The sequence below is a fragment of the Cyphellophora europaea genome, assembly GCF_000365145.1.
Source record: "Cyphellophora europaea CBS 101466 unplaced genomic scaffold supercont1.2, whole genome shotgun sequence".
NCBI lineage: Eukaryota > Fungi > Ascomycota > Eurotiomycetes > Chaetothyriales > Cyphellophoraceae > Cyphellophora > Cyphellophora europaea.
The window spans coordinates 2204010-2229284 of NW_008481808.1; the positions used below are offsets into that span (position 1 = coordinate 2204010).

At 53.4% G+C, this 25275-nt stretch overlaps 8 protein-coding genes and 1 pseudogene across 9 annotated transcripts; 7 read left to right on the forward strand and 2 right to left on the reverse strand.

The window, feature by feature from the left end:
* Positions 1–192: 192 nt before the first annotated feature.
* HMPREF1541_02343 (uncharacterized protein) lies at positions 193–1368 on the forward strand (the record flags this gene model as incomplete). The annotated part of the gene is made up of 2 exons (XM_008716699.1): positions 193–370; positions 443–1368. The coding sequence occupies 2 exons, from the start codon at positions 193–195 to the stop codon at positions 1366–1368; spliced, it is 1104 nt and encodes a 367-aa protein (XP_008714921.1).
* A 925-nt stretch (positions 1369–2293) lies between these two features.
* HMPREF1541_02344 (uncharacterized protein) lies at positions 2294–4204 on the reverse strand (the record flags this gene model as incomplete). Its single annotated transcript, XM_008716700.1, has 1 exon — positions 2294–4204. The coding sequence occupies one exon, from the start codon at positions 4202–4204 to the stop codon at positions 2294–2296; it is 1911 nt and encodes a 636-aa protein (XP_008714922.1).
* A 266-nt stretch (positions 4205–4470) lies between these two features.
* HMPREF1541_02345 (L-aminoadipate-semialdehyde dehydrogenase) lies at positions 4471–8679 on the forward strand (the record flags this gene model as incomplete). Its single annotated transcript, XM_008716701.1, has 1 exon — positions 4471–8679. The coding sequence occupies one exon, from the start codon at positions 4471–4473 to the stop codon at positions 8677–8679; it is 4209 nt and encodes a 1402-aa protein (XP_008714923.1).
* A 395-nt stretch (positions 8680–9074) lies between these two features.
* Positions 9075–9219, forward strand: HMPREF1541_02346 (annotated as a pseudogene). Its single transcript has one exon. The product of its transcript is annotated as a tRNA-OTHER (tRNA).
* Positions 9220–10089: 870 nt separating this feature from the next.
* On the forward strand, positions 10090–10563 carry HMPREF1541_02347 (uncharacterized protein; the record flags this gene model as incomplete). The annotated part of the gene is made up of 1 exon (XM_008716702.1): positions 10090–10563. One exon carries the CDS (start codon positions 10090–10092, stop codon positions 10561–10563), a length of 474 nt encoding a protein of 157 aa, XP_008714924.1.
* Positions 10564–11395: 832 nt separating this feature from the next.
* HMPREF1541_02348 (uncharacterized protein) lies at positions 11396–12361 on the forward strand (the record flags this gene model as incomplete). The annotated part of the gene is made up of 1 exon (XM_008716703.1): positions 11396–12361. The coding sequence occupies one exon, from the start codon at positions 11396–11398 to the stop codon at positions 12359–12361; it is 966 nt and encodes a 321-aa protein (XP_008714925.1).
* A 491-nt stretch (positions 12362–12852) lies between these two features.
* Positions 12853–16308, forward strand: HMPREF1541_02349 (uncharacterized protein; the record flags this gene model as incomplete). Its single annotated transcript, XM_008716704.1, has 1 exon — positions 12853–16308. The coding sequence occupies one exon, from the start codon at positions 12853–12855 to the stop codon at positions 16306–16308; it is 3456 nt and encodes a 1151-aa protein (XP_008714926.1).
* Positions 16309–16691: 383 nt separating this feature from the next.
* HMPREF1541_02350 (uncharacterized protein) lies at positions 16692–17941 on the forward strand (the record flags this gene model as incomplete). Its single annotated transcript, XM_008716705.1, has 2 exons — positions 16692–17700; positions 17778–17941. 2 exons carry the CDS (start codon positions 16692–16694, stop codon positions 17939–17941), a joined length of 1173 nt encoding a protein of 390 aa, XP_008714927.1.
* A 385-nt stretch (positions 17942–18326) lies between these two features.
* On the reverse strand, positions 18327–24869 carry HMPREF1541_02351 (uncharacterized protein; the record flags this gene model as incomplete). The annotated part of the gene is made up of 2 exons (XM_008716706.1): positions 18327–22260; positions 22315–24869. 2 exons carry the CDS (start codon positions 24867–24869, stop codon positions 18327–18329), a joined length of 6489 nt encoding a protein of 2162 aa, XP_008714928.1.
* Between the last annotated feature and the right edge of the window lie 406 nt (positions 24870–25275).

Genomic DNA, 25275 nt, shown 5'->3' on the forward strand with positions numbered 1-25275 from the left:
GCTTCAGTCGAACTTCTTCACTTCTTGTTGCACCTCGAGTATTGTGTACTGTGCTGGCAGGTTGGATTGGTCGAAGCGCATCCATGACTTCTGCTGTGCGAACGCACTCACGCCCTTGTCTTCCGTCTGATATCTTTTCCCCTTCGTCGTTCCAAATTCCACCAACCGCGAGAGCACGACGCAGCTACAGGCATGAGCGGTGATGCCGCTCTGGTTGCAGTCTCAATAGCGCTGTCCGTGCTCTCACTGCAGGCTGTCTTGCTCAGATGCATATCTCGCTTCGCCGTTGCGAAGCAGTATGGTCTTGAAGATGCACTGGTCATATTAGCGCTTTGCTGCTCTATATGTTTGGCTATACTTTTCACTCTTGGTATGCCCTACCACCGGTCTCGATATCCGGACGCCTCTTTACCGGTGACAGGCGCGCTAACTATGCTATAAGACTTTACCTCAATCGATGACGAAAGCAGTAATGGCTTTCCCAGCACGCAGTCCTTGGAAATACTGTGGGCAGCACTGTTGCTCTCCAATATCGGCATCCCATTGATCAAGACCTCGATTTTGTTGCAATATCTCGACTTCTTCATCTGGCCCAAACACCGCAATACATCCTGGGTGCTCCTGGGCGGCGTGGCCGCATTTGGTGCCGCCGGCGCCGTGGTGTCCATTTTCTCATGCCTGCCCGTCCAGGCCTTCTGGATCATGACCGAGGACTCACAATGCGTCGACATCCGAGCCTTCACCCTCACCAGCGCAGCGTGGAACCTTTGCACCGACGCACTGGTCCTCGCCCTACCCATGTTCGCAGTCGCGCGATGGGCCCAGCCCACAGCTGAGCGATGGGCGTTCGCGGGCTTGTATGCTCTGGGCTTCATCGCCTGCATCGCCAGCGGTATGCGGCTGTACGGCCTGCATACCGGCGACGTCATGCGCGCTTCGGGCGACAACACGACCCTCTGGATCAGCACGGCCGTGGAACTCAACACCATCATCCTCTGCGCGACCCTGACCACGCTCGGCCCACTCACGGATCGCTGCTTCCCAGGTTTCCTCTCCAGCTGGCTCAACTCCGGCCGCCGCCCAAGCTACAGCAGGACTTGGCTGAAGCTCAAGGGCCGCGACTCGCCGCAGCCCGCGGCTGTGGAACTTCGTCCGGGACAACCGCATGAGCCCGCGCGGGCGCCCAGCGCACTGTCACAAACTTCAGCGCCCTCCGCGCCCGCACCGTTTGAGACCCCCACCATGACCAGTGTCACGACGAACAAACGCGGTAGTGCCCATCCCGGTGCGCTCGTAATGATCCCGGTCGACCTGGAGAGGGGTGAAAACAAGCCACCGCGGCTCTTGGTCCGGGACTCAACCCCGTGATATGGAAATTTTCCAAAAAGTAGATGGAGTGAAACAGAGGGGACAAAGAGCCGCCTTCCCAAGGCTAGCGAGTTGTGGCGCTGAACGGCAGTCGAATTCTTGCTCAAAATTTTTGGCGTCACGGATGAGGTATATCGGGGAGCGGAAGCATTTAACAGGGACTCTTTGTTTTTTGGCCGGTTAACGAAGTCATGACCCACAGCATAGCATAGCACAGCACAGCACATGTTGTGTACACATTAGGTTTTTTTGTACAGCCTATAGTAGTCCCAACGGGATTGAGATACCCCAGGTTCGGTTTAGAGTCAATTGAGAAAATTGATATGCAAATGCAACTGCCAACTGCTGAATGCGAATTGAATGCCAAAATGCCGAATGTGGAATGTCAATGTTGGAATCAGTTTGCCGGTCGTAGAAGTGTAGAAGAGCCGGCTGCGTTTCCTGTACATGCAGACCAACACTGCATTCGTGGGAGATAAAACGAACAGATATTCAGATCAAGAATAAGGATTGCTCGAGGAGGTAAAGTGATATCTACGCAAGTTGTGTACATGGCTATCGAAGCCCTGGCTGACTTCCTCAGCTCTATTTTCGTGCGTCCGCTGCCAGTTTCTTCTCGCACGCCATGCTTGGAAGCATAGCTCTCTCTGTAGCAGACGGGACATGAGATTCCACGTAGCAATGATCCTCTGTACCTTTTCTCGCCCTCATCCTCTGCGTCTGGGAGTGGTGCTTTGCATGCCATTTTCGCTTGGCCTCTAGCCTCAACATGTGACGCTTTGCCGCCAGAGGAGGGCGACTGCGACCCGTCCATCTCGAGCAGAAGCCTGTGTGTAGTAGAGCTTCGTGAAGTTGCCATCCTGAGGCTGGTTTCTGGAATGGTATCTTTCGATAATTCTGGGATTGGTACATCCTTTATGCCTCCTCAAGTCTTCCACCACCTCGAAGCTCCTCGTGCTCTAGAGCCACCGAACTTAGCCTCTTCCTTCTCGAAGGTTGTGCGTTCCAAAATCGCTCGTGCTCGGAATGCCTTCACAAACTTCCAAGCTTCAGTGTCGGCAAGATTCCAAGCTTCTGCAACTGCCCGCAGCTTCAGAATATTTTCATCCTTGCTTTCAACTGTGTCTCTCGCCCTTCTCAGGAGCGCAGCCTCAAAGCTCTTCTGTTCGTCTGATGGAGGCTTCGGGTCGGAGCTCTTATGCTTCTCTTCGGGAAGTCCAGCGGGGCCCCTCCATCGTTCTGGTCCAGGGACTGGTGGAAGCGACTCGCCATGAGCGATCGTCGTGCGAGGAATCGAGAAGCCGAAAACCCAGTCCAAGTCTTCCAGCCACTCTTCCGGAAATGGCTTGATCCTCTCTGGCTCCGGATGTGCATCATTAGTCGGTGATTTTGGTGGCGGTGGAGGAGGGTGAAATGTGGATGGGAACTGCTCGGTTGTGAACCAGAGAGACCGGCTTGATCCAAACTCGGATGCAACGATATCTTTGACACTCACGACCCGACTGGGACCACCTCGCCCGTCACCGAGCAGATCTCTCGTGACTGCAAGGACCCACTGGTCTCTGTCCGTGTGCCGCCTTATATGTTTTGTTGTTATATGCTCGACGGTATCGTTGTTGAGGGTGATCATGGTCAAAGGATGGGGCACCACGCTTAAGGTGAAGACAGTCGAACTGTTCTTGAAAGCTTGCGGAGTGTTCATGTGCATCTTAGATGCTACGCAGGGACTGCATTTCGGCCGATTGGGAGGACATGATGACTGCATAATCGACTCTGGACACTCGGTCAATAGATGAGCCAAGTCAAGGACTGGCTCAACAAGCGTTGTTGAGTGTGCAGGGAGCGGCTTCAATACCGATATGCCACTGCTGAAGGTGTTCTGCCAGACGGTGTGAAGATGCGCGTCGATCATCTGGTTGAGCTCTCGTTTGCCCTTAGCAGGGGATTCCTCCATGACGTGGTCGAGGGCAGGATATTTGTCTTTGATAGTTTTGCTATCGTAATGCGCGATAGGACCTGGCTGCTCGGTCTTCCAATGCTCTTTGCTGATAGCTTCAGTGATGGTCTTGTACGTGCTCAGCTTTGCATCATTCAAGGCATCCTGTATCGCATTATTGACATGAATCTTCTCGCCTGCGAAAAGACCAGCGTTGAGTCCTTCAAAATTGGTGAGTTGCGCGTATTGCCCACGCCGCAGATGACTCAGAAGAACGTCGTCGTAGGCACTCATCGGTACGCAGTGCCAGCTTGCAAGTAATCCAGATCCCATATGACCCCATGCAAGGAAGCGCATGAACTCGAATTCGAGGTCGTTGGGCAGGTCCCTTGGCTTGATGCTCTGGTACAGCGGATGATTCATGGCTTCAGCTTCGCTCAGAATCACAGGTCTGAAACCCTTCGCCCACCACGCACGCCTCCACGTTAACAGTAGCTCCTGATCAGCCTCTTTCGTCTCCTTGTCCCTTTTTGCTGTTGTATCGTAATATGTATACACTTGAGGACGCTCAAGGACGTGTGGAAGTACTGCACGGTCCTCGTCAAGCGTGACAGAAGAGGAGAAGGGGTTCATCCATCGCCAGTCACTATGCCAGGACGTATCTCCACTGGTGCTGTTCTGTTGTTGCGGAGGCTTGTGAGCACTCTTATACCATGATATTCGAAAGTCTGGCACATCGAACTTTGGCAGATTCGGTAGATTTGCCCTGAGCGTCTCTGGAGTTTTGACCTTCTCGGCTGCGGCGGAGGCAATCTCGCGAGACGAAGAGGAGAATAGTAGTACAACGGTAAGAGTGACAGCGACGATGAAAACGAAGGTGGTGAAGCGCCGGGGAGGCATGGTGAGAATGATAACGAAATGACTTCTATACAAGCATCAGCGGCAGTAACAGCAGCTCCTCAGCGACCTGAGGTGCTGGGACGGGACAAAGGTTGCGCGTCGTTGCGTGCAACGACGGCTGCAGTTGGATGTCATGCAAAGCGCCGGAGTCTGCGCTTCACCGTAGGCCGGAAAAGTCATCCGACAAGCGACTTAGTCACAAATGTACTTTTCTCCGACACCGCTCATAAAAAGTATCTGCTCGCATGCTCTAAAACACCTCGACCATGGCGGTCAACGGCGACATAAATCACCTCGGCTGGTGGTCCGAGCAGCTGAAGGATCTCACCGTCTCACCACTGACAAGAGATTACCCCGAGGTAGCATCGGAGAACGTCCCCAAGAGGGCAATTGAGGCAGTAGAATCCCTAGCAGCGGACGAGGAAACCAACGAGTCCATCAAGACGCTCGCGAAGAATACGACTCCCACAAATGTTATGCTTACGGCTCTCGTTATCCTCGCCGCGCGACTCACCGGTGACGAGGACATTAGTCTTGGCGCCAACGATGCACCTAATACTGACCCTTTTGTCTTGAGGCTGTTCCCAGCAGCCTCCGAATCATTCGAGGCTCTCGGACAGAAGGTCAGCAGCACCTCTGACGCAGCGAAAGAGAGGAAGGTGGCTTTGGATGCATTGCAGTCTCATCTCAAGGTCTCTGCATTGTTTCGATTTGCGGCCTTCAACTCCAGCGCCGATGCAGCGCTTGCGGGAGTTACAGTTGAATCCACAGACTTGCTAATTACCTATACATTCTCGCAGTCTGGCAGCCTGTTTCTTTCTGCGAGGTACAACCAGCGACTCTTCTCCAGCGCCAGGATGGCGGGCATACTAGCCCAGATCACGGTACTTCTGAGGAACGCAGCTCAAGATCCTGTCAAGGCCATAGGGGCTATCGACTTCTGCACTCCGGAGCAAGAGATGCTGCGTACAGACCCCACGTCGGACCTAGAGTGGTCCTCGTTCAGAGGGGCAATCCACGACATCTTTGCTGCCAACGCTGAGGCACATCCTGATCGAACGTGTGTGGTCGAGACGAAATCAGAGGATGCTCCCGAGCGTGTGTTCAATTACAAGCAGATCAATGAGGCTTCTAACATTCTTGCACACCATCTTGTGCAGTCCGGCCTAGAGATCGGAGACGTTGTCATGATTTACTCCTACCGAGGTGTGGACCTCATGGTCGCTGTTATGGGCATCCTAAAGGCTGGTGGTACCTTCTCTGTGCTAGACCCTGCCTACCCTCCTGATCGTCAAAATATCTACCTTGAGGTCTCAAGGCCACGGGCACTTGTTATCATCGAGAGAGCCACAAAAGAAGCCGGACAGTTGGATCAAAAGGTGCGCAGTTATATCGCTGAAAATCTCAGTCTCAAGACAGAAGTGCCAGAACTCTTCCTTCACGATGATGGGATTTTGACCGGCGGCAACGTTGACGGCAAGGACATCTTCGATTCCGTACAGTCATTGAGGGCCAAAGGCGCCGGCGTGGTAATTGGGCCTGACTCTACTCCTACTCTATCCTTTACCTCGGGATCAGAAGGCAAGCCCAAAGGTGTGCGAGGTCGACATTACTCTCTAGCGTTCTATTTTGACTGGATGGCCAAGACCTTCAAACTTTCGGACAAGGACAAGTTCACGATGCTGAGCGGCATCGCCCACGATCCTATTCAAAGAGACATGTTCACGCCGCTGTTCCTGGGCGCACAACTGCTCGTCCCAGCCAAGAACGATATCCAGAACGAGCGACTAGCTGAATGGATGGCTGAGCATGGTGCGACGGTAACACATCTTACCCCTGCCATGGGTCAAATTCTTGTTGGGGGTGCTGTCGCAAAGTTCGACAAACTGCATCATGCATTCTTTGTTGGCGATATTCTCATCAAGCGTGACTGCAGATCGTTGCAAAATCTTGCCCCAAATGTCAACATTGTGAACATGTACGGGACTACAGAGACTCAGCGAGCGGTAAGCTACTACGAAATTCCATCAAGAACCCAACGAGAAGGCTTCCTGGATGGTATGAAGGATGTCATCCCCGCTGGGCGTGGAATGTACAATGTGCAGATGCTGGTGGTAAACCGCTTCGACACTTCGAAGCTGTGTGCTGTAGGCGAAATTGGCGAGATCTATGTTCGAGCATCAGGTCTAGCAGAGGAATACCTCGGTACACCAGATCTGACGGCTAAGAAGTTTGTGAAGAATTGGTTCCCAGGTCACGAGAAGGGCATCGAAGAGGATAAAGCGCGTCTCCAAAAGCTCAAAGATCAGCTTTGGGCAGACCCGAAGCTCTACTTTGGGCCTCGAGATAGACTGTACCGGAGTGGCGACCTCGGCAGGTACACGCCATCCGGTGACGTGGAATGCTCGGGCCGTGCAGACGACCAGGTCAAGATTCGAGGGTTCAGAATCGAGCTAGGTGAGATTGACACACACTTATCTCAACATCCACTCGTGAGAGAAAACATCACCCTTGTGCGGAGAGACAAGTTCGAGGAACAGACTCTTGTCAGCTACGTTGTCCCACAAATCAAATCATGGCTGATGTTCTTGAGAGAGCGTGCTCTTGAAGACCAGCAAGATGACGGTACACTCGTCGGCCGCTTCGAAAGATTCAAATTACTCCAGCAAGCTGTCGTCGAGCACCTCAAGACGAAGCTACCAGCATACGCAGTTCCTTCCATCATTGTACCAATGAGAGCCATGCCTCTCAATCCCAACGGCAAGATCGATAAGCCAAAGCTGCCTTTCCCAGATACTGCGATGCTCTCAGCATCAAGGAGAAGGAGATCTTCTACAATGGCACGACTCTCAGAGGCTGAGCTGACCTTGGCTGGTGTCTGGGCTAAACTCGTGCCTGGATTGACGCCGAATACTGTGAAGCCAGACGAGTCTTTCTTCGACATTGGAGGCGACAGCATGAAAGCACAACAGCTTGCGTACATGATCAGAAGAAACCTCGGGGCTGATCTGGCCATCAACAGAATCTATAGCAAACCCACGTTGAAGGACATGGCTGCGACCGTCGACAGGTTGAAGTCAGCAGAATCACTGACCGGCCAGGAGGAGGATCTCAAGACTCATTTGGGAATGGAGTACGGCAAAGATGCCCTGGAGGTGGCCAAGCAGCTTCCAGTCTCCTTCAAAGAGGTTGGAGACACTTCCAGCCCTGTGGTATTTTTGACCGGTGCTACTGGCTTCCTCGGTTCTTTCATTCTGAAAGACCTTCTTGAGCGAACATCACCAGCCATCTCTAAGGCTATCTTGCTTGTTCGGGCGAAAGATGCAGAAACGGCGTTCAGCCGAGTCAAGATGACGTGTGCTGCTTATGGCGTGTGGCAAGAAGCATGGGCCAGTCGCATACAATGTGTCACTGGCAGTCTCGGACCGGCCAAGTTCGGTCTATCTGATGAGGACTGGTCAGCTTCTGCGGACGCGGACGTTGTCATTCACAATGGTGCTCAAGTCCACTGGATCAACACCTATGATATGCTTAAGCCACCCAATGTTCTCGGCACAGTTGAAGCCATCAAGCTCTGCGCAGAGGGCAAGCCAAAGAGATTCTGCTTCGTCTCATCCACCAGTGTCCTTGACAGCGATCATTTTGTGCATGAGTCTGAACGTATTATTGCAGCTGGAGGAGAAGGCATCTCCGAGGATGATGATCTCTCTGGCAGTAAGACGGGCCTCGGTACTGGCTACGGTCAGACAAAATGGGTTTCCGAATATCTTTCGCGCGAGTCAGGCCGTCGCGGTCTATCTGGTTGCGTTGTTCGACCGGGCTACGTGCTAGGGGACTCCAAGACTGGCGTGACAAACACTGATGACTTCTTGATTCGCATGCTGAAGGGCTGCGTACAACTTGGCGCACGTCCAAATATCAATAACACAGTCAACATGGTGCCCGTCAACCACGTGGCGCGAACGGTCGTCGCCTGTGCTTTCCACCCACCTACCACTGGTGTTGGCGTGGCACAGATCACTGGCCACCCCCGGCTACGCTTCAACCAGTTCCTGGCGGCACTGCAAACGTATGGCTACAGCGCTAAGCTTACCGACTACGTTCCGTGGGCCTCCAGCCTTGAGCACTACGTGTCGTCGAATGCAGACTTTGCCTTGATGCCCCTTTTTACCTTCGTAGCTAATGATTTACCGTCGAATACCCGAGCACCGGAGCTAGACGACAGCAATGCAGAGGCCGCGTTGTACGCAGACAAGGACTGGACAGGTGAAGATGTGAGTGCTGGAAGCGGAGTTACGAAGAACACGATCGGCCTCTACCTGAGCTATCTAGTGGCTACTGGTTTCCTTCCGCCTCCCACAAGAGAAAAAGCGGAAGACTCAGAGCAGCCCGTCAAGAAGCTGCCCAAGGTCGATGTCGGCGAGGCGCAGACAAAAGCACTGAAGAGTGTGGGGGGTAGAGGTGGCACAGCTTAGAGATAGATGGTCCATGGCCAAAAGTTCAATGTCGAGTTACGTCGGTGGTTCACTTGCCATGTCATTCTTTCATTGCCGGACATCGGCCAGCGCGGGCGGCCGCAGATGAGCAATCCACTGTTTGTGGACCTTCTACTTGATGGCTGCCGTGCTCTTGCACCTACAGCCATGCTATAACACCGACGCAGCTCGCCAGCAGTAGGGTAGGTCCCGATCTCGGCGTTGCTGGCCCACTCAATGGCCTTAGGCTGCCAAGATCTAACCCTTTTGATCCCAATGAGCCCTAGTCAGCCCTAGCACGTCCGCCAATACTGGCTAGAAATCAGGGTAGAATTTTTGTACTTTATGTTACACCGGCGCGCTGATTTGCACCATAATTACCACACAGTGGAAGGGGTTCCTTAGCTCAGTTGGTTAGGTCCGATTCACCAAAAGCTAAGACATGATTCAATCATGCTAACATACCCCAGAGCGTCGTGCTAATAGTCGTCAATGACAATGTGTACGCGAAGGTCGCGGGTTCGACCCCCGTAGGAACCATTATATGATTTATTTTTGGCATCGTAGGCTTTTGCTGTATGAACTGGTGGTGGTGCTGGCCGAGCTTTTTGCTCCTGCGGGGTGTATTTGGACCTGCCTGAGCAGTTGGAGAGTTCCTCCGTCAAGTATGATCTTGGCAGCTCATCAGATGTCCTGATTGCTCCAGAAAGAGTGTAAGCAACCAAGCTTACTTTTTGACGACACCTTATGGCTGTGCTAGATTGACAGACTATACGTGCGGGGAGGCTGACGATGCGTCTCAGGGTTGTCTTAGTAGCTTAAAGCCTTCGAGGCCAGTCAAGCAGGCAGGATCTACAACATTAAACTCCATTGACACGAGTAGACCTTGCCGAACACTTCGGAGAAGAACAGGATAGGCGCTCACCTGCAACTGTAATTGTATTCTCCACCGCGAGCAATGGCACTGAAGCATGCGAAGTAGTTCGAATCCGATGATGACTGGAGAGAGTTCTCACCCAAGCACGGCTACACGCTCAAGCTAGAGCCGTAGAGGTACAGCCACTGAATGACATCCCTGGTGGCAGAGCGACACAGAAGGTCAGCGAGGGAGATCGGAACTCAGCCACCCTCTGAGAGACGTTAGCTACAGCTCTCGGTTCGAGCGCGTATCTGTTCGTGACCGAGCATCGGTAAAGATCAAGATATCCCGGCCCACCAGGGTGGATTCAGACCAGAAGCCGCCGATGCTGTTCATCCTGCACGGCGGAGGATGGATCTAGGGCACCCATATCATCGGAGAGGCGTGGCTGTTGTAGCCACTGATGCAGCGGCCCGGCCTGGTCATAATCTCTGTGGACTGTAGGCTGGCTCCGGACTACCCCTACCCAATCTTGATCTACGGTTCGTGTGATGCACTCAAGAACGTGGTTGCAGGGTCGGTTGAATTTAGCTTCGACGGCAGCCAAGTGCTGTGGAGGGGCGGATCGAGGGCTGGGGGCGTCATTGCTGCCTCACTTGCACAGCAAGCGCGAGGTACCGGGATCCCAATCGGAGGAGTGTTCCTCAATGTGTCCATCACCTGCGACCCACGACACTTCCCCGCTGATAACTTTGTATTCACCTCAGTGCTTCGGCACTCTGCTTGGTGGCGGCGTGATGAGGCAGATATGGGAGCTCGTCGTGCCGAAAGACGAGGGAAGGAGCCCACAGATATCCCCACTGCTGAACGATCTGAGCGACCTACCTCCCCATGCGATCTTTGTGGCAGGCCAAGATCCGCTTAGGGATGAGGGAGCTGCGTACGCCGGGAAGCTGGAGGCCAGCGGCGTGAAGACATCATTGCCAATCTACCAAGGAGTTCCTCATACCTTCGGCGAGTTTTAGGATTTTAAGATCTCGCAGAAGTTCTGGGGAATCTGCGAGCGGCGATAGTTCTATCTCGCGAGAGTAGATGTTTTGTTAGGCTCGAGACTTGCCGTCCAACACGTCAGCTTGAGCTCTGTTTGGGAGAGGCTAAACCTCAAGGCAGTCTGCACTCTGGGTCGTCCGGCAACGGAGATCCTGATTTAGCGGCATTGCATAGGGGCTGTTCGGCAGACATAGTGTAGAGGTAGGTAGAATCGACTTGCTACTGGAAATAGGAATGGGCAAGAAAAAAGATGCACACTTCACGTCAAATCCTTAGCTGCCAATTTTCTCGCGACAGTATGCCTTTGAATGCAAGCTTTCCACTCTGCAAAACTCGAAGGCAGCATTGACGTCCACTGGTGATTCCAATGGGTCCAGATTTGGATCTAAGTGTCTCCATTTTGGTCGTTCTGATCATCCAATACACAGCCTCGTCCGCGGCTTCTTCAGCCTTGGGGAGTGGAGTCCGCACTGCGGCGCGAAAAGCACGTCTAGAAGTTTCTCTCCAAGCAGTCAATCTCGTGCTGTGGCCGAAATGCATAGCGCGCTCTCATGATTGTACATCGCTCAGTCGAGCTACCGATACAAAGGAGGTAAGCATAGCCCGTCGCAAATTTCCCCTACTGCAAGGACGAAATATCAAGCTGGCACCAGTCCGAGAAGATCATTTGTACTCTTCTACGTGCGGATTAGCGAAAAGGCACAAGCCTATAACCTGAGCGCAGTCAACCCCATGAATGAATGCAACGATTACTACGAGCATAAGTACTGATTGATACCCTCAGATAACCCGCCTTCGGTCGCAATCATGGTGCTCCACAACCCCAACAATTGGCACTGGGTGAATAAGGATGGTGCTCCCTGGGCGAAAAATTGGTTGGAGGAGAATGTCATTGGAATCTCGGCTGAAGACGGCGATGTCTCTGCCAAATTGACCAAGCTGATCTCGATGGATGGTGACGTGGAAGTCAGCCAGCGGAAGGGCAAGGTCATCTCAATTTTCGACGTTGCTCTTAAATTCGAGTATGAAGGCAAGAATGCGGAAGGTGCAGATACCAGCGGATCGGTGCGAGTCCCAGAATGTGCGTATGACACCGAACACGATGAATTTGTTTTCGAGATCGACATCTACAGCGAGACAAAAGAGAAGCAGCCTGTTAAGGACCTGGTGCGCTCCAAAGTGGTGCCACAAATGAGGGATGCTCTCGTGAAATTAGGTCCATCTTTGATCGCAGAGCATGGCAAAGACCTGCAACATCCTCCAGAATCCAATCCGTCGAGCGGCTTTGCTACACCAACATGGCACCCGCAGAGAGAGCGAACTCCTATTCCCAATGCGTCCACAACTACTAGTACGACTGGTAAATCCTCCATCAACACCACCACCGTCACAGCCACAGACGAATTCCGCACGACTGCCGAGGAGATGTATCAGACTTTCACTGATCCTCAACGCCTGGCTGCGTTCACCAGAGCCCCACCTCGCGTCTTCGAAGGCGCAAAACCTGGAGCCAAGTTTGCTATCTTTGATGGCAATGTCTCCGGCGAATTTATTAAGCTTGAGCCACCTAACAAGATCGTCCAGAAATGGCGGTTAGCGCAGTGGCCTGAAGGGCATACAAGCAACCAGGAGATCGTCTTCGACCAGAACGATGTTGATCGCGTGACAAATATGCGGGTCACTTGGACTGGTGTCCCAGTCGGCCAGGAGGAGGTGGTGCAGCGTAATTGGGAGGGTTACTACGTCCGGAGTATCAAGCAGACATTCGGGTAAGTGGCCTCCCTTTCCGTGTCGCTCTCAGCACTGACCTTCGCAGCTTTGGTACCATCCTGTAGTTATACGTCCAGCGGCATCAATCCGGAGTCCTGAGAAGGAAGTGAGAACACACAGCAAGCTCTAGAGGACAGTACGCATGCCTAGCATTGAGGCCTTCTGACAGCCACAATCAGGTACGGACGGCGTAAGCAGCAAAGTATGAAGCATACGAATGAAATGCCAACTTTTTCCACCATTGATACTGCAATAAGCTTTTACAATATCCGTGTGGCAGGTCAGGCTCGCAGGGGTCAGGGGTGTGCAATGGAATGCCTAGGCGTTCGTGCCACTTTACCTGACGTCAGAGCCACCTCACCAGCTGCCCATCAAGTTTTGTACCAGTTCCCGTGCACCGCCACACCTCATCTATTTTCCTGCTTCGTTTCTCGTCGAGCGATCAGCGAGCATTATTTTCCGGTGCCCGTATCTCACCCTTAATGTCGGGCAGAATGTTGAGAGAAGAGCCCCAGAAGCCTTCCAGCAAGGCTGGACAGAGCGACAAAAATGGCCATGATCTCAACACCATCCTCAATGAGGCACAGAGAGCCGATGTCACGCTATTGGTTGCAAACTGTTCTGAGGCCATGCGGTCACTGCTGTTGGAGAACTTTGATGCGGCTGCTGGTCTCGACAAGAAGCTGCTTGGTTCAGGCCTAACAGAGGATGAGAAAATGATGCACGCCGATCCGTCCACGGCAGACGTTGAAGCATATGATAAGGAAAGGAAACTTCAGGAGGAATGCCAGACAGACATCGATTCGCACAAGTCGAAGAGGCTGAAGCGAGATGTCCTCCAGGCGTACGACGAGTGGAGGGAGAAGGTTCTGATGCGAGTCGGCGAAGTCGTCAACACCAAGTCTACGGTCAGAAAGCAGCTGGAAACCCACTCTGAACCTCAGTCTCCACGGCCCAAGGCTCCTGTAATTATCGGCAAGGTTACAGATGTACCGGAACGCGGGACCAATTTGAAGTTCAAGGACCTCTTCCCACCCACCAAGACGCCTCTTACAAAGCTTCCAATGGACAAAAGGACCCTTATCCTCCACGCATTACTCTTGCTTTTGATATCGCTGGAGCACTATAACGCGTACTCGCGCACACTCATGCTCAACCTCACATCGTCGCTCAAATTACCCCTGAAGACATTTGAGCAGGATGAATACACAACCGCAAAAGGGCTCCTCGAGTCTGCAAAGGAACTCAACGCTAACGAAGAGACTCAGAAGAAGCAAGAGGCCAACAAGGACAATCGAAAATGGAGGGTCGGCCTAGCCACAGCTGCTGGCGCTGCGATTCTTGGTGTGTCAGGCGGTCTTGCTGCTCCACTTGTTGCCTCTGGTGTAGGCTCAGTTATGGGAGGCCTTGGCCTCGGGGCAACGGCTGCAGCTGGCTATCTTGGCTCAGTCGCCGGTAGCACTTTACTCGTCGGTGGTCTCTTCGGCGCTTATGGTGGACGTATGACAGGGCAGATGATGGACAAGTACGCTAGAGAGGTCGAAGATTTCGAATTTCTGCAGGTCCATAGCGACCAGAAGACTAGCGAGGACCACGACAAAGGCGCCCAAGAAGCTAGTGAGCACGACCACAAGCTCAGACTTACGATTTGTATTTCTGGCTGGCTCACAGAGAAGCAGGAAGTCACCAAACCCTGGCGGGTTCTGGGCACTGGTTCGGAAGTGTTCGCTCTCAAATGGGAGCTGGAAGCACTCCTCAACCTTGGTCACGCCATGGACGGCATGGTCCAATCTGCCGCATGGGGTTACGCGCAGAAGGAGCTTATCAAGCGCACTATCTTTGCGGAGCTCATGTCAGCGCTCTGGCCAGTCGGACTACTCAAGGTGGCTCGTGTGCTTGACAATCCTTTCAGCGTGGCCAAATCGCGTGCAGACAAAGCGGGTGAAGTTCTTGCAGACGCCTTGATCAACAGGGCTCAAGGCGAGCGCCCAGTCACTTTGGTCGGGTACTCCCTTGGTGCAAGAGTCATCTACACTTGCCTTAAGACACTAGCCGAGCGCAAAGCCTTCGGCCTCATCGAGCATGCGATCATGATCGGAGCCCCCGCTCCTTCGGACATGACGCACTGGCGTGTGCTCAGAACTGCAGTTTCAGGCAGACTGATCAACGTGTACTCGGAGAATGACTATCTACTGGGCTTCATGTACAGGACCTCAGCATTACAATACGGTGTGGCAGGCCTTGAGCCAATTCGTGGGCTTGCTGGCGTTGAGAATGTCAACGTCAGCGAGGATGTTGACGGCCACACTCGATATCGGTTCTTGGTCGGTGCAATCTTGAAGAAGCTCGGCTTCGACGACATTGACCAGAACGCAATTGCAGAGGAACGAGAAGCTCTTGAGAAGATGCTCAAGGAGGAGAAGAAGAACTCACTGCAATCTCAGCGTAATCGGCTGATGCGGCGGGAGTCCTACAAAGGTAAGCCTGATGAAGAGAAAGAGGCTGAAGATGAAGCCTCAGACATGGAGAAGCAAGTCAAGGACAGAACGCAAAAGAGTATGATGGCACGTGTCATTGATTGGTGGTACACTCCGAGGAAGCCTGGCAATACCAAAGATGCCGAGAAGGTGGCAAGCAGCCTACAGCAGGCTGCCAACAACCCGACTGATGCGAAAAACGCAGCGTTCGACACGTTCAAGGATGCTCACGCCGCAACACAGTCTTACACCCAATATGTCACCTCGAAGCTACCGTCGATGCCCGGTGCTTCGTCGATGAAGGATACTAAAATAGCGGAAGGGGCCACTGGTACTACGACCAGCTACGTGAAGGCTGCGCAGGAGTATCTTCCAAGTATGCCCTCATTCGGTGGCAAGAAGCAAACCAGGAAGCCCGATACTACATCGGAAAAGGCAGTAGATACAGCCACGCAAGCTGCCACAGGCATGCAAAAGGGTGTTACAGGCGCTGCTGGTGCCGCCAAGGATGTCATACAGCCATCTGTAAACAACACGCTCAACCCGGCTGATAACCCGGTTGTCAAATCGGCCAAAGATACTGCAAAAAAGGCACCTATCATCCACCAGGCATCTGATCGAATCCCGGGTGCAAACAAAGCTGCCCAGGTCACGTCAGACACTGTCGGGATAACGGTCCAAAACACCGGACAAACAGTCAGTGGTGCCCTGAACACGACTGCTAGCAAGACAACCGATGCTGGCACTGCCGGTGCTGGCAGAGCAGTCGAGGCAGGCAAAGGCGCTGCATCGACTGCTACCAATGCTGCGTCGACCGGAACTGGCAGTCTGACTGATGCTGGCAAATTGGTAACGGGGCAGAACACGGCCTTGAGAGAGACGGACAAATCCCCATCTCAGCAAAAGTCCCAGCAGCAGCAAGCTCAGTCCTACTTCTCACGCGCAGCCGGCTACCTCCCTGCCACTTCATCCTTGCCCTCGATGCCCTCGTTTGGTGGCAATAAACGCGGCCCTCCCAAACTCGCGAAGCAGAACTCCGGGACTGGTGGTGCTCAATCGCCGAAGCCCCAGCCTCATCGCACACCGCCAGGAGTCAAGTCACCTCCCAAGCTGGACCGCATGCCTAGTGCTGGCGCCAAATCGCCACTCCAGCGTACGTCGTCCGGGATGAAGAGCCCACCGCCAAAGCTTGAGAAGAAAGCTTCGGGAACGCAGTCGCCACGGCCTCTGAAGCTGGAACGCAGCCCAAGCGGCCTCAAGAGCCCGCCGAAGCTGGAGCGCGCGACCAGCGGATTGAATAAGGAAGTGACGAACGCTCCGCAGAAAGCAGGCGAAGGGGCAGACGCCGTGAGGAAACAGGCGGGCGACGGTGCAGAGGCTGCGAAGAAACAGGCCGGAAGCTGGACTGACACGGCCACGGGCGCCGTCGGTGGCGTCACTTCTAGGCTTCCTGTGTTTGGTGATGGGAAGTGAGGCAGACCGTTTGTTCGACTGCCTTTCGGAGTTGGTATGTTCTGTCGTTGGTTCTGGCTGACGTCGTTTGGTTTACCGTTGCTCATGATAAGACACAACAATCCAGCTGTTTACGATTATAATGGTATGAGGTTCTTCCATTCACAGTCAATCTTCAATTTACCTCTCTCGTTTGCCGCTCTTCTTTCATTATATCACCCTGGATAACACTGCAGACCCAGAGTGTCTTGAGCCATATGCGCATTGTCATCTCTTCCGCCCCAGTGATTCAGACTCACGGCACCTCTCACTCTGCTAACAACATGTGTCAGGCTCGGACGCCAGGAGCGTCCCTACCAAAGCAGTATCTCGGTACGCATGCCCAACCCCCCAACCAATCGACCATGTACGCGTTCAGCGCCGTCATTCTCCTGCTTGCATTCGCCATCGTGCTGTGGCGAGCTCTAGCGTACTTGCACATTATCCTTAGTCGGCGTGCGGAGCATGCTCGTCCCACTCAGCGTCACCGCGCAGCCTTCAGTACTGAAATCCTGGGGGAAAAGACAGAGCATTACAGTCATGGCGGCAGGAGACCAAGCTGTTCTGATGGAAACCTCCAACAGTGTCTCGAGACCCGTGGTCGAGAGTTTCACCCCAGCAGCGTGCCTACTACCAGCCCCAGGACCGGTCTCTATGACGAGATAGCAGACTTCTCCAGCAAGATGGTTGAGGACCTCGATGTCTACCGCCGACAGCGTGGCACCCGCACACCTGTGCGAGACATCATATCTCCGTGCGTTCCAAGACATGACCGTGGTCATAATGAGGCTGGAAGTCCTCAGCAAGGTCACCAAGGTCCCTTATCGTCGGCTCGTACCTCAATCCAAACCCCACGGCGTCGCTCGCTCTTCACTGAGATGATCGGTCTGGATGATGACTCGTACTCAAACGAGCACAGACTCGCCACGGGCAATCCCACATCGCTTCATCAACGCCGTAGGAGCTCGCACGTACGTGCTGAAGCCAACTGCACTGCCACCTCCAATCCTCTCGAATACAGCCGCACGAACGGACAGGTTGTCGCGATCGGTGCTCCCTCCACCGCCATCTCAAGCAGCGTCTCAAGACAGCTTCAAGGCAGTGGAGGTGACAGACACGCAACTGGTGTTCCCAGCATGGCACGGCCCACCTCCAGCAACGTCGACATCGAAGCAGACTATGTCTCTGTCAACGATTACTACACCCGTCTCACGCCCTCTTCTTCCTCTTCACCCTCCTTCAACGCCTATGGTCCCGGCGACCTGCGCGTCCCTACGCCTTCTTCACCCATACAATCTCCTACGACGAATCCCCGCTCCGACGCGCACGCCAGCGGCGACGCCGCGTTCATCGAATTCAGGCAGGGTGTGCGAGGTGCCGGGATCCCTGTGCCGGCGTCGCTGCAGCGAACGGTGGCAATACATAACGTACATGGAGAATCAGACGAACAGTGCTTGGGAGAAGATGGGTCCAGAGGAGGGCAATTGACGGCCACGCGACGCCGTACGATGGGACATGGGAGATCGATGCGGGTGGGGGAGCCGAGGCTCGTGGGACGGGACACGGCGGAAATCGCGCTCTGGGGTGCGAGACGTGGGTCGGAGGAGGCGAATGAGGTAGCAGAGGGGGCCGGAAGAACGTGAGCGCCCAAAGTGGGTGGTGCAGGAAGTCGCTTGGGTAGGTGACTCTTTGGTGGTGATGGGACTTTCTCGAGTGGAAGGGAATATGGTGTGATGGGCCGAAAGCCTCGACTACTGATGTGACGAGCCGCTGCGGGTGAAGCGAAATGAGGAAGAAAGGGAGTGGAGACGAGGTGGTGACTGTGGCTAGCGAAGGTGAAGATTAGCAACGAGAACGGGGAAAGATCAGAAAGCGATCGGGGACCAAAGGGTCTAGAATAGAAAGCCGTCGAACAAAGAGAGGCTTTTGGCGAGGTTGCTTCGCCGCCTGAACATTCTCTACCAACCCAATCTCATGTCAACTCTTGTAGGTCGCTAGCGCTACTCATACTTCAATGCCTCCTCGATGTCCGCTAGATTATGACAATCAAAGGACAGCAATGGTCCCTGTTCCTCCTGCTCCTGAACCGGCGGATCAGCGGGGACGGACCTCGAACCATACCTCGCGAGATTCTCCCACTGCTGCCAACCAATGTCGCCATCGACAACGCCTATCGCACTCGCCAGACGGCAGAACTCCTGCGATGCGGTCCACAGTAAATTGATCTCCTGTCCCAGATACGCCTCCCAACCCGTGTACGTCTTGCACATGTCCTCGGACCAGAACGACCAGTTCTCGCCAAGCCCTCCCGGCTGGCAACCGCGCGTGAGGGCTTCGTCGATATCATTGACGGTCATCTGGCGAATTTCGGCAACTGTGCCGGGCACTGGGCCTTCGCGCACATGCCTCGGGATGTAAGTCATAGCTGTTTCTCCAGGCGGCACCGGACCAGGTTCGTCTGTGCCGACACGGGCGTCGAAGCGTTTATCTGTGATGCATTCGTGGATGGCACTTGCCATGCTCACCATGGGTCCAATAAGCTCCTCAAAGATCTCCGACTCGGGGTTGCACATGTAGAAGTTGTGAATCCGGCTGATGCAGCATGAAGCGAGTTCGATGAGTTTGATGGCGAGCATCATGACGTGTCGTCGACGAGGGGCATCCCAACGCACGAGAGCATCGAGCGCTTGACGGGCGTGCATAAGGAGTTCCATACACATGGCGGCGAGTTCTTCATCCCGGCCTGTCTCCGCAAGGTCCTTTCGAAGATGTATATCCTTGATGACCCGGATGAGGATCTGAATCACCGGAATGGTCCACACAGCATGGCGAGGGCCTTTTGAAAAGGTAAATTGAATGTAGACAGAAAGGACGTTCTGCATGAATTGCACTTGTAGTCGCCCATCCATGGTTGGCTGGCTGTCAAAATTAGTGCCTTCGAAAGAGGTACTGCAGGAGAGCGCCGCAATCATCTTCTGTACCCAGTCGGTTTGTCTAGGTGTGTTCGACATCTTCTGATTGTCCTGGCGGAAACGCGTGACAAATGCGACGTCCAACTCGCGATTGAATGAGCCAGGTCGACGTGTGAAGAGCAGCTGGAAACGATCTTCAGCAACAGGAAACTCGCTTCTCTGAGGATCTGTGAACCACACGTCTAGCTTGAAACCAGGGAACTGGTAGATCTCGATCTCGTGGACGATGGCTTGAACGAACTGCGTATACGAGTCATCACCTCCGGCGTGGTAGCAACGTAGCCAACTGCTTTTCATAGTCTCTGCTATGTTGAGCAGGAGGCGACGTCCACTCTCTTCGTCGACAAGCTCCTCAATGAGATCTTGGCTATCTTCGGGCCCAGTGAACTGCAATCCATAGATGGAGCGTATGATGTGTCTGACAATGTCAGTTCGGTAATCTTTGAACACCCCGAGTGTCATGTCTCGACCTTGACTGTCACCCATCAAGTCACCGAGCTCCTGCAATGGCAGGTTTCCAGGGTTTCTCCACATAACTCGGCTTGTCAAAATGTGTTCGAACCGTAGTTCGGATGTTGGTTTGAGGATACATTTCAGCCACCGGGAGTAGAGCGATTCTGGGTCCAACTCAAAGTAAGTCGGAATCTTCCAGACGATATGGCTCAGGAGCAAGGCTTCGCACTGTTGGCTTATTCCCGTGTTTGCCAGGAGCCGCAAAGATAACGAAGACGTGGACTCCAAGTACTGGTCCCATCGATCTCGGTTAGTACCAACATCCTGCCGGGCGATGTCAAACCAGATGCTTATGACTATCTCCAATCTCGGTGTAGACTCATCGCGGCTTGATAGTATCGCAGAGACGATTTCACGCGCCGTTCTCATCGCTTGAGCTTGTAATGTCGGAGACACCCCCATACAGACTGCTCTCACCAATCTCAGCATCGACAAATCAAGATCGTGCTTGCGGTACTCAGCAATGAGGGCATCAAAGGCTACCTTGTGAATTGACTGCAGCTTCTCGAAGTGATTTTGCAAGAACTGTAACATGCGAAGTATCTCTTTGAGAAAGTCTGCATCAACCAGAGCTTCAGCATCGGCTGGTACGGTGCAGAGGCTGACAGCAGTCATCCAGTTGCGGAGCATGTTTGCTAGTTGAACCATGACAGGTTGACAGTTATCAAGGTTGTGCTTGTGAACGAAGAACGACCCAAACACTGCTTCAGAGTTCAGTGCAGTGGTGACCTTGCTAGCAAGAGCTCTCCACATCTGATGGCCTAGACTGCTCAAGGCTTTTACTTCGGCCGGATCCGCGCCTTTCACGACTGCAGTCCGACACATACGTGCCCAAGACGCAATCGTGAGATCTCTTACCCTCGAATGACTCGTAGAGAAGTCGAGGAGATTCTCAATCTGAGCGACTCTTGGTCCACAGCCCCGGGGAGCAAAGCTGTATAGCGTCGCGTACAGAGCGTACGTGTTGGTCATGGTCTGATAGACTGCAGCATGAATGTCTTCTTGCTCGTTCATGACACGAGAATAGTTGGGCGCGAGACTGAAGACCAGACCTATGAGCTTGTTCTTTTTTGACAGCGCGTTATTTGAGCTTTCCAGGTCCAGAGATCTTTGTTCCAAGGCTATGGCAACCAGGCGTAGGAATATATCGAAATCGGTAGCACTAAACCCGGGGTCGGTGACAGGATAGTTAGAGACCCGTTCGACTGCTCGGAGGATGTTTGGTTCAGCAAAGAGCTCAACCATATCATTTCGTCCGTAGTACTTGAACAATAGTTGGAGCAGGGTATCTGGGATAACCCAAGCATGATCCGCTGCGAGGGACAAGCATATTTCCAGTGCTTTCAGCCCAATCGCCATACTTTCTTTGCGATGCTGCTTCTTGCCCATGAAATCTTCTAGGAAAGCCTTCAGAGATGGTCCCAGGAGTGACCAAGCATCAAAGGAAATCGTTCGGTGTTTTCTGAACACACCTCTGTCGTCCATAAATGACAATGGATAGATTGTAGGCACGAGCAGCACTGCAGTCGCCAAACATGCCGTAGTAGAATCGCCGCAGGAGGTTTTCACGGCTTCAAGCAGAAGTGTGTCTAGGTCGTGGTGCCGCCCAGCCGCCTCAGTGAGATGCAACACAAGCATAAGCGACTGAAGATACAGCAGAGCGTCAGGATCGAGTGCAATGTCCTCCCAAGACGTCGAGGGTTCACTGAGCTTTTGCAGACCTTTGGTGCTCACCAGCAACTCCAGAGCGACGGATCTGGCTCGTTCCCAATTGGCCGAAGCTGTCCACTCGGGCCCTGTCGTGGCCCGAGTTGCCATAAAGACTTGAAATGCCAATATCATGAATTGGTTCAGCAGACTAAGAGATGCAGAGAGATTACTCGACTCGCTGATTTGGGAGGATATGTAAGTGATCGCTGCGTCCAAATGTTGAGTCATCCCAAGGATAAGGTCTACGCGTTTCGAATCGTTGAATGAGTTGATGCCTTGGTTGAAAAATTCGATGATAGGTTCGACGCTGGCGCATGCTTCGCTAATGCAATTGCTGCCAGGCTTCGTTGAGACAATATCCAGAGCTTCGTCCATGGTTTCTTGGATGAATGCCATGATTTCTGCAGTGTCGTCTGTGCAGCATATTTCACGCTTGCTCTTCAGTGTCCATAGAGTTGTTTCGGCCGCGACAATCGCTTCTGGCAGCGTCTTTCGTGTGACTGCTGACTCTATGACAGCTGTGAGCTTGCCCTCGGTTATGAAAGAAGACAACTCAAGTCTGCTTTCGGCAAGAGGCTGAATGACTGCTGCCGCTCTGGACACTGCCAATTCGATTGTAGTGTTGTGGGTGCGGTGTGCAGGCTGTGGGATTGAGACAAACTCGCTGGTGTGTGCCATGTTGTCCATGGCTTGGCCGGTAGTAACTGGTGCCGATGTTGGCACGGGCTTCGCTAGCTTCCTACAGTGCTGTCAGTAAGGGTCACACATGAAATCAGTATCGGGTGGGGCATACTTTGGCCGTGAGGGAAAAGAGCCGGATGTCAAAGTGCGTGGCTGCGGTGCCTGCTGGACCTCCATTGCCAACCGTGGTCGCGACGATGGAGCAAGACGAGGAACACGCTTTTTCGTTAACGACGTAGGATCGATAGTTTCCAGTTGTGTAGGTCTTTCAAGCATACGAGACCAGAAGTTACCTCGACCGGCGCGGTTACTGTGCCACGAAACGAAGCCTGCCTGCAATCTGCGAGGCGCTATTGGGGCAGGATGGGACACGGACGACTTCAACTGGCCTCGATCGGCTTCAGACCGCTGCTGAAGACGAGCGAGGGTAGCGGCAGTCGAATTCTTGAGGAGTTGTACAGTGTTTGAGATGTTGGGACTGTCGTGGGTCGTTGTCGTTGTGTGGCCATCCTGAAACCGTTGCACACTAGTGATAAATGGTTGTCGCGGGTGATGCTGTTCATCCAGCCTGAAAGCAGTGCTTTGACGTGACTTGGCCCACCTGTGAGTTTGGCGGTTTGTTCGCCAATTACTCAATTCCTCATTCACATCAGCCGTGTCTTGAGAATTCGCTAACTTGAAGAACTTTTGTGTGGCGTCCTGAGGTTTGGCTCTTCGGCCTGGGACCTTTGAACGCGCAGCCACGCGAAGAAACTGCGGTTGCTGGGCATAGCTAAGTCCCATCAGTCCTGGCGCATCGAGGATGCTCAGTTGTGTAGGAACCGATTTCATCTTTAGCCGTTTTGGTTTCTGTTTCGACAGACCAGTGACACCAACGCGATTGTTGACTGCCGGTGTGGTATTTGGATATGGCGTGGCATGCTGTGTAGTGCGGTCTGTCACCCAGGAAGTGTCTAGTCTTTGCTGGCGCTTCTTACGAGGTTTCTGAGTATTTCGACCCCTCGAAGCGCCAGGTAGCATGCGATCGATTGTGTCCTCTTCGACTAAGTCGTCCATGACCAGGTCTTCTCCCTCGGGCTCAGATGTAGGGCGAAGCTTCGAGGCCTGCACTTTCTGCTTGCTTGAGGAATCGCTTTCTTCGCCACCAGAGCTAAAGTCAAGGAGCTCGGGTCGTGCACCTGCGCTTGGTATCGGACGTCGAGGAACGTGGCGAGCGACACCTTTAGCAGGACGCTTGTCTGGAGACCTAACAGACGCATGTGTGCTCGCTTTGCTCTTCTGCTGATGAGCGTCCAACTTGAGCCATGAAGCTGGCAACACACCACGAATCCGGCGGCGAATATGCACTAGGTTTTGTGGTCTTTCGTTGCTGGATGTGCCACTGCTCGAGTCTTCATCTTCTAGGTCGCCACCAGAACCTATTTCCTCAGACGAGCTTGAGACTTCAATTATACGACGCTTGCCGTGCTGTTTGTCGGATGATATGACAGGCGTTGGTGGGCGTCTTGGTGTCGCAGAGACAGGTCCTATTGCTGCGGCCAAGCTCCCGGATCGAGGCGGCGAAGGTGGCATATCGAAAATCGAGAACGATGACTCCGTAAGTCGATCAGCCTCGTCCGGATGCCCAGGTATCTCTACCGATGGGAGAAGTCTTTGCCTGGGGAGATTTTTATTCTGAACAATCTTCTTCCGGCGATTACGGCCCTCTGCGTGGAAAGTTTTGGGTCTGATGCCCATGAGCTGATCCAGATCGCCATCTGAGGCATCATGTGCATTGAGCGTCTGCATAGTTGAGGAAGGCAGTCTCCGAAGGGGTTCTTGCGACTCATCTTCTTCGTTCGCTTCTACATTCTCGTCGGCCGAGAACCGCTTTGGTGGCGACCCCATCGAACTTGACTGAAAAGCCGATTCTGCCTGAGATTCATCTCTGTATTTCGCGATGTTGTAGCGGAGTCGATCATCCAAATCCCTGACACGCACCGGTCTCAGACCACGAGATGCCCACTCTGTCTGATGCTTTACAGCGTCGATGCTATAAGGATGGAGCTGAGCTGCAGTCCGATGCCGCAGAGACCTAAATGTCGCAGCATTCTGCCACCTCGCTGTAGACGATGGTATGTCGTCAGACGCTGCTGATAGTGCCTGTCGTGGAGTGGATTGGTGTGTCGACGCCCTCTCTGGTGATCCCACGAGTGACTCAGGGGGCGAAGAAAGTGGGCTACTACTAGCTTCTGATGGAGGCGGGTGCGGTGGAGGACTCAACCTGATACCCCGGCACACTTCGAGTCCATGTTGGAGTTGAGCTTCTAATTGTGCAACGACCGAGATACCATACCTTGAGCGCTGTGCACCATCATCAGTTGAGGCGCTGTTCTCCTTCTCAGGCTGCTCGGTAGAAGGCTTGCGGCCGGATTCGTGGCTTCGCTTGGCATCGGAGTGTTCGAAGTGAGTCGCTGGACTGGAGACTACCAAGGATGCCGGCAATTCGTCAGACTTTGCGGCATCTTCTTCGACATCCTGCAAGATGGTTAAGTCGTCGGTGGTCGCAGCAGGCTTCTGATCGATCCTGCTACCAGAGAGTTGATCACCAAATGACGTCTTTCCCAGACTTTCTTCGTCTTCATCATCTGAATCTGGGACATAGCCCCGTTCCCTCCAGTCTGCCATCATCACAATTCTCCATGCTTTGTATGACAATGCTGTGGCGTGAAGTGAAATCCTGTTCTATTGAGATTTCTTGTACATCTACACAAAGAGGCACTGGCTCGAACGCGTTTAACGCGTCGTGAAGCTTGGCACCCGAGATGATGACATAATGTACGGCAGCTTGATGATCCGATCCGGCGCGTTTTCGTGAAATAAGGTGAATGAGGCTCATCATCGGTAGCGTTGGCTGTAGTTGCGAGGGTTGACGATGAGTGGCAGGGTACTACAAGCGGTCACTGTTCTTGTCGTGGGTGTCATTGGAGGTACGTTGGGAAAACGTGTTCAGGACCGTTTTTGACATCCTCAGGAGCTTACACCTTCGGGCCTTTGCTTGAGCAGCAGGCAGATGATCGACAGCGGAGGGAGT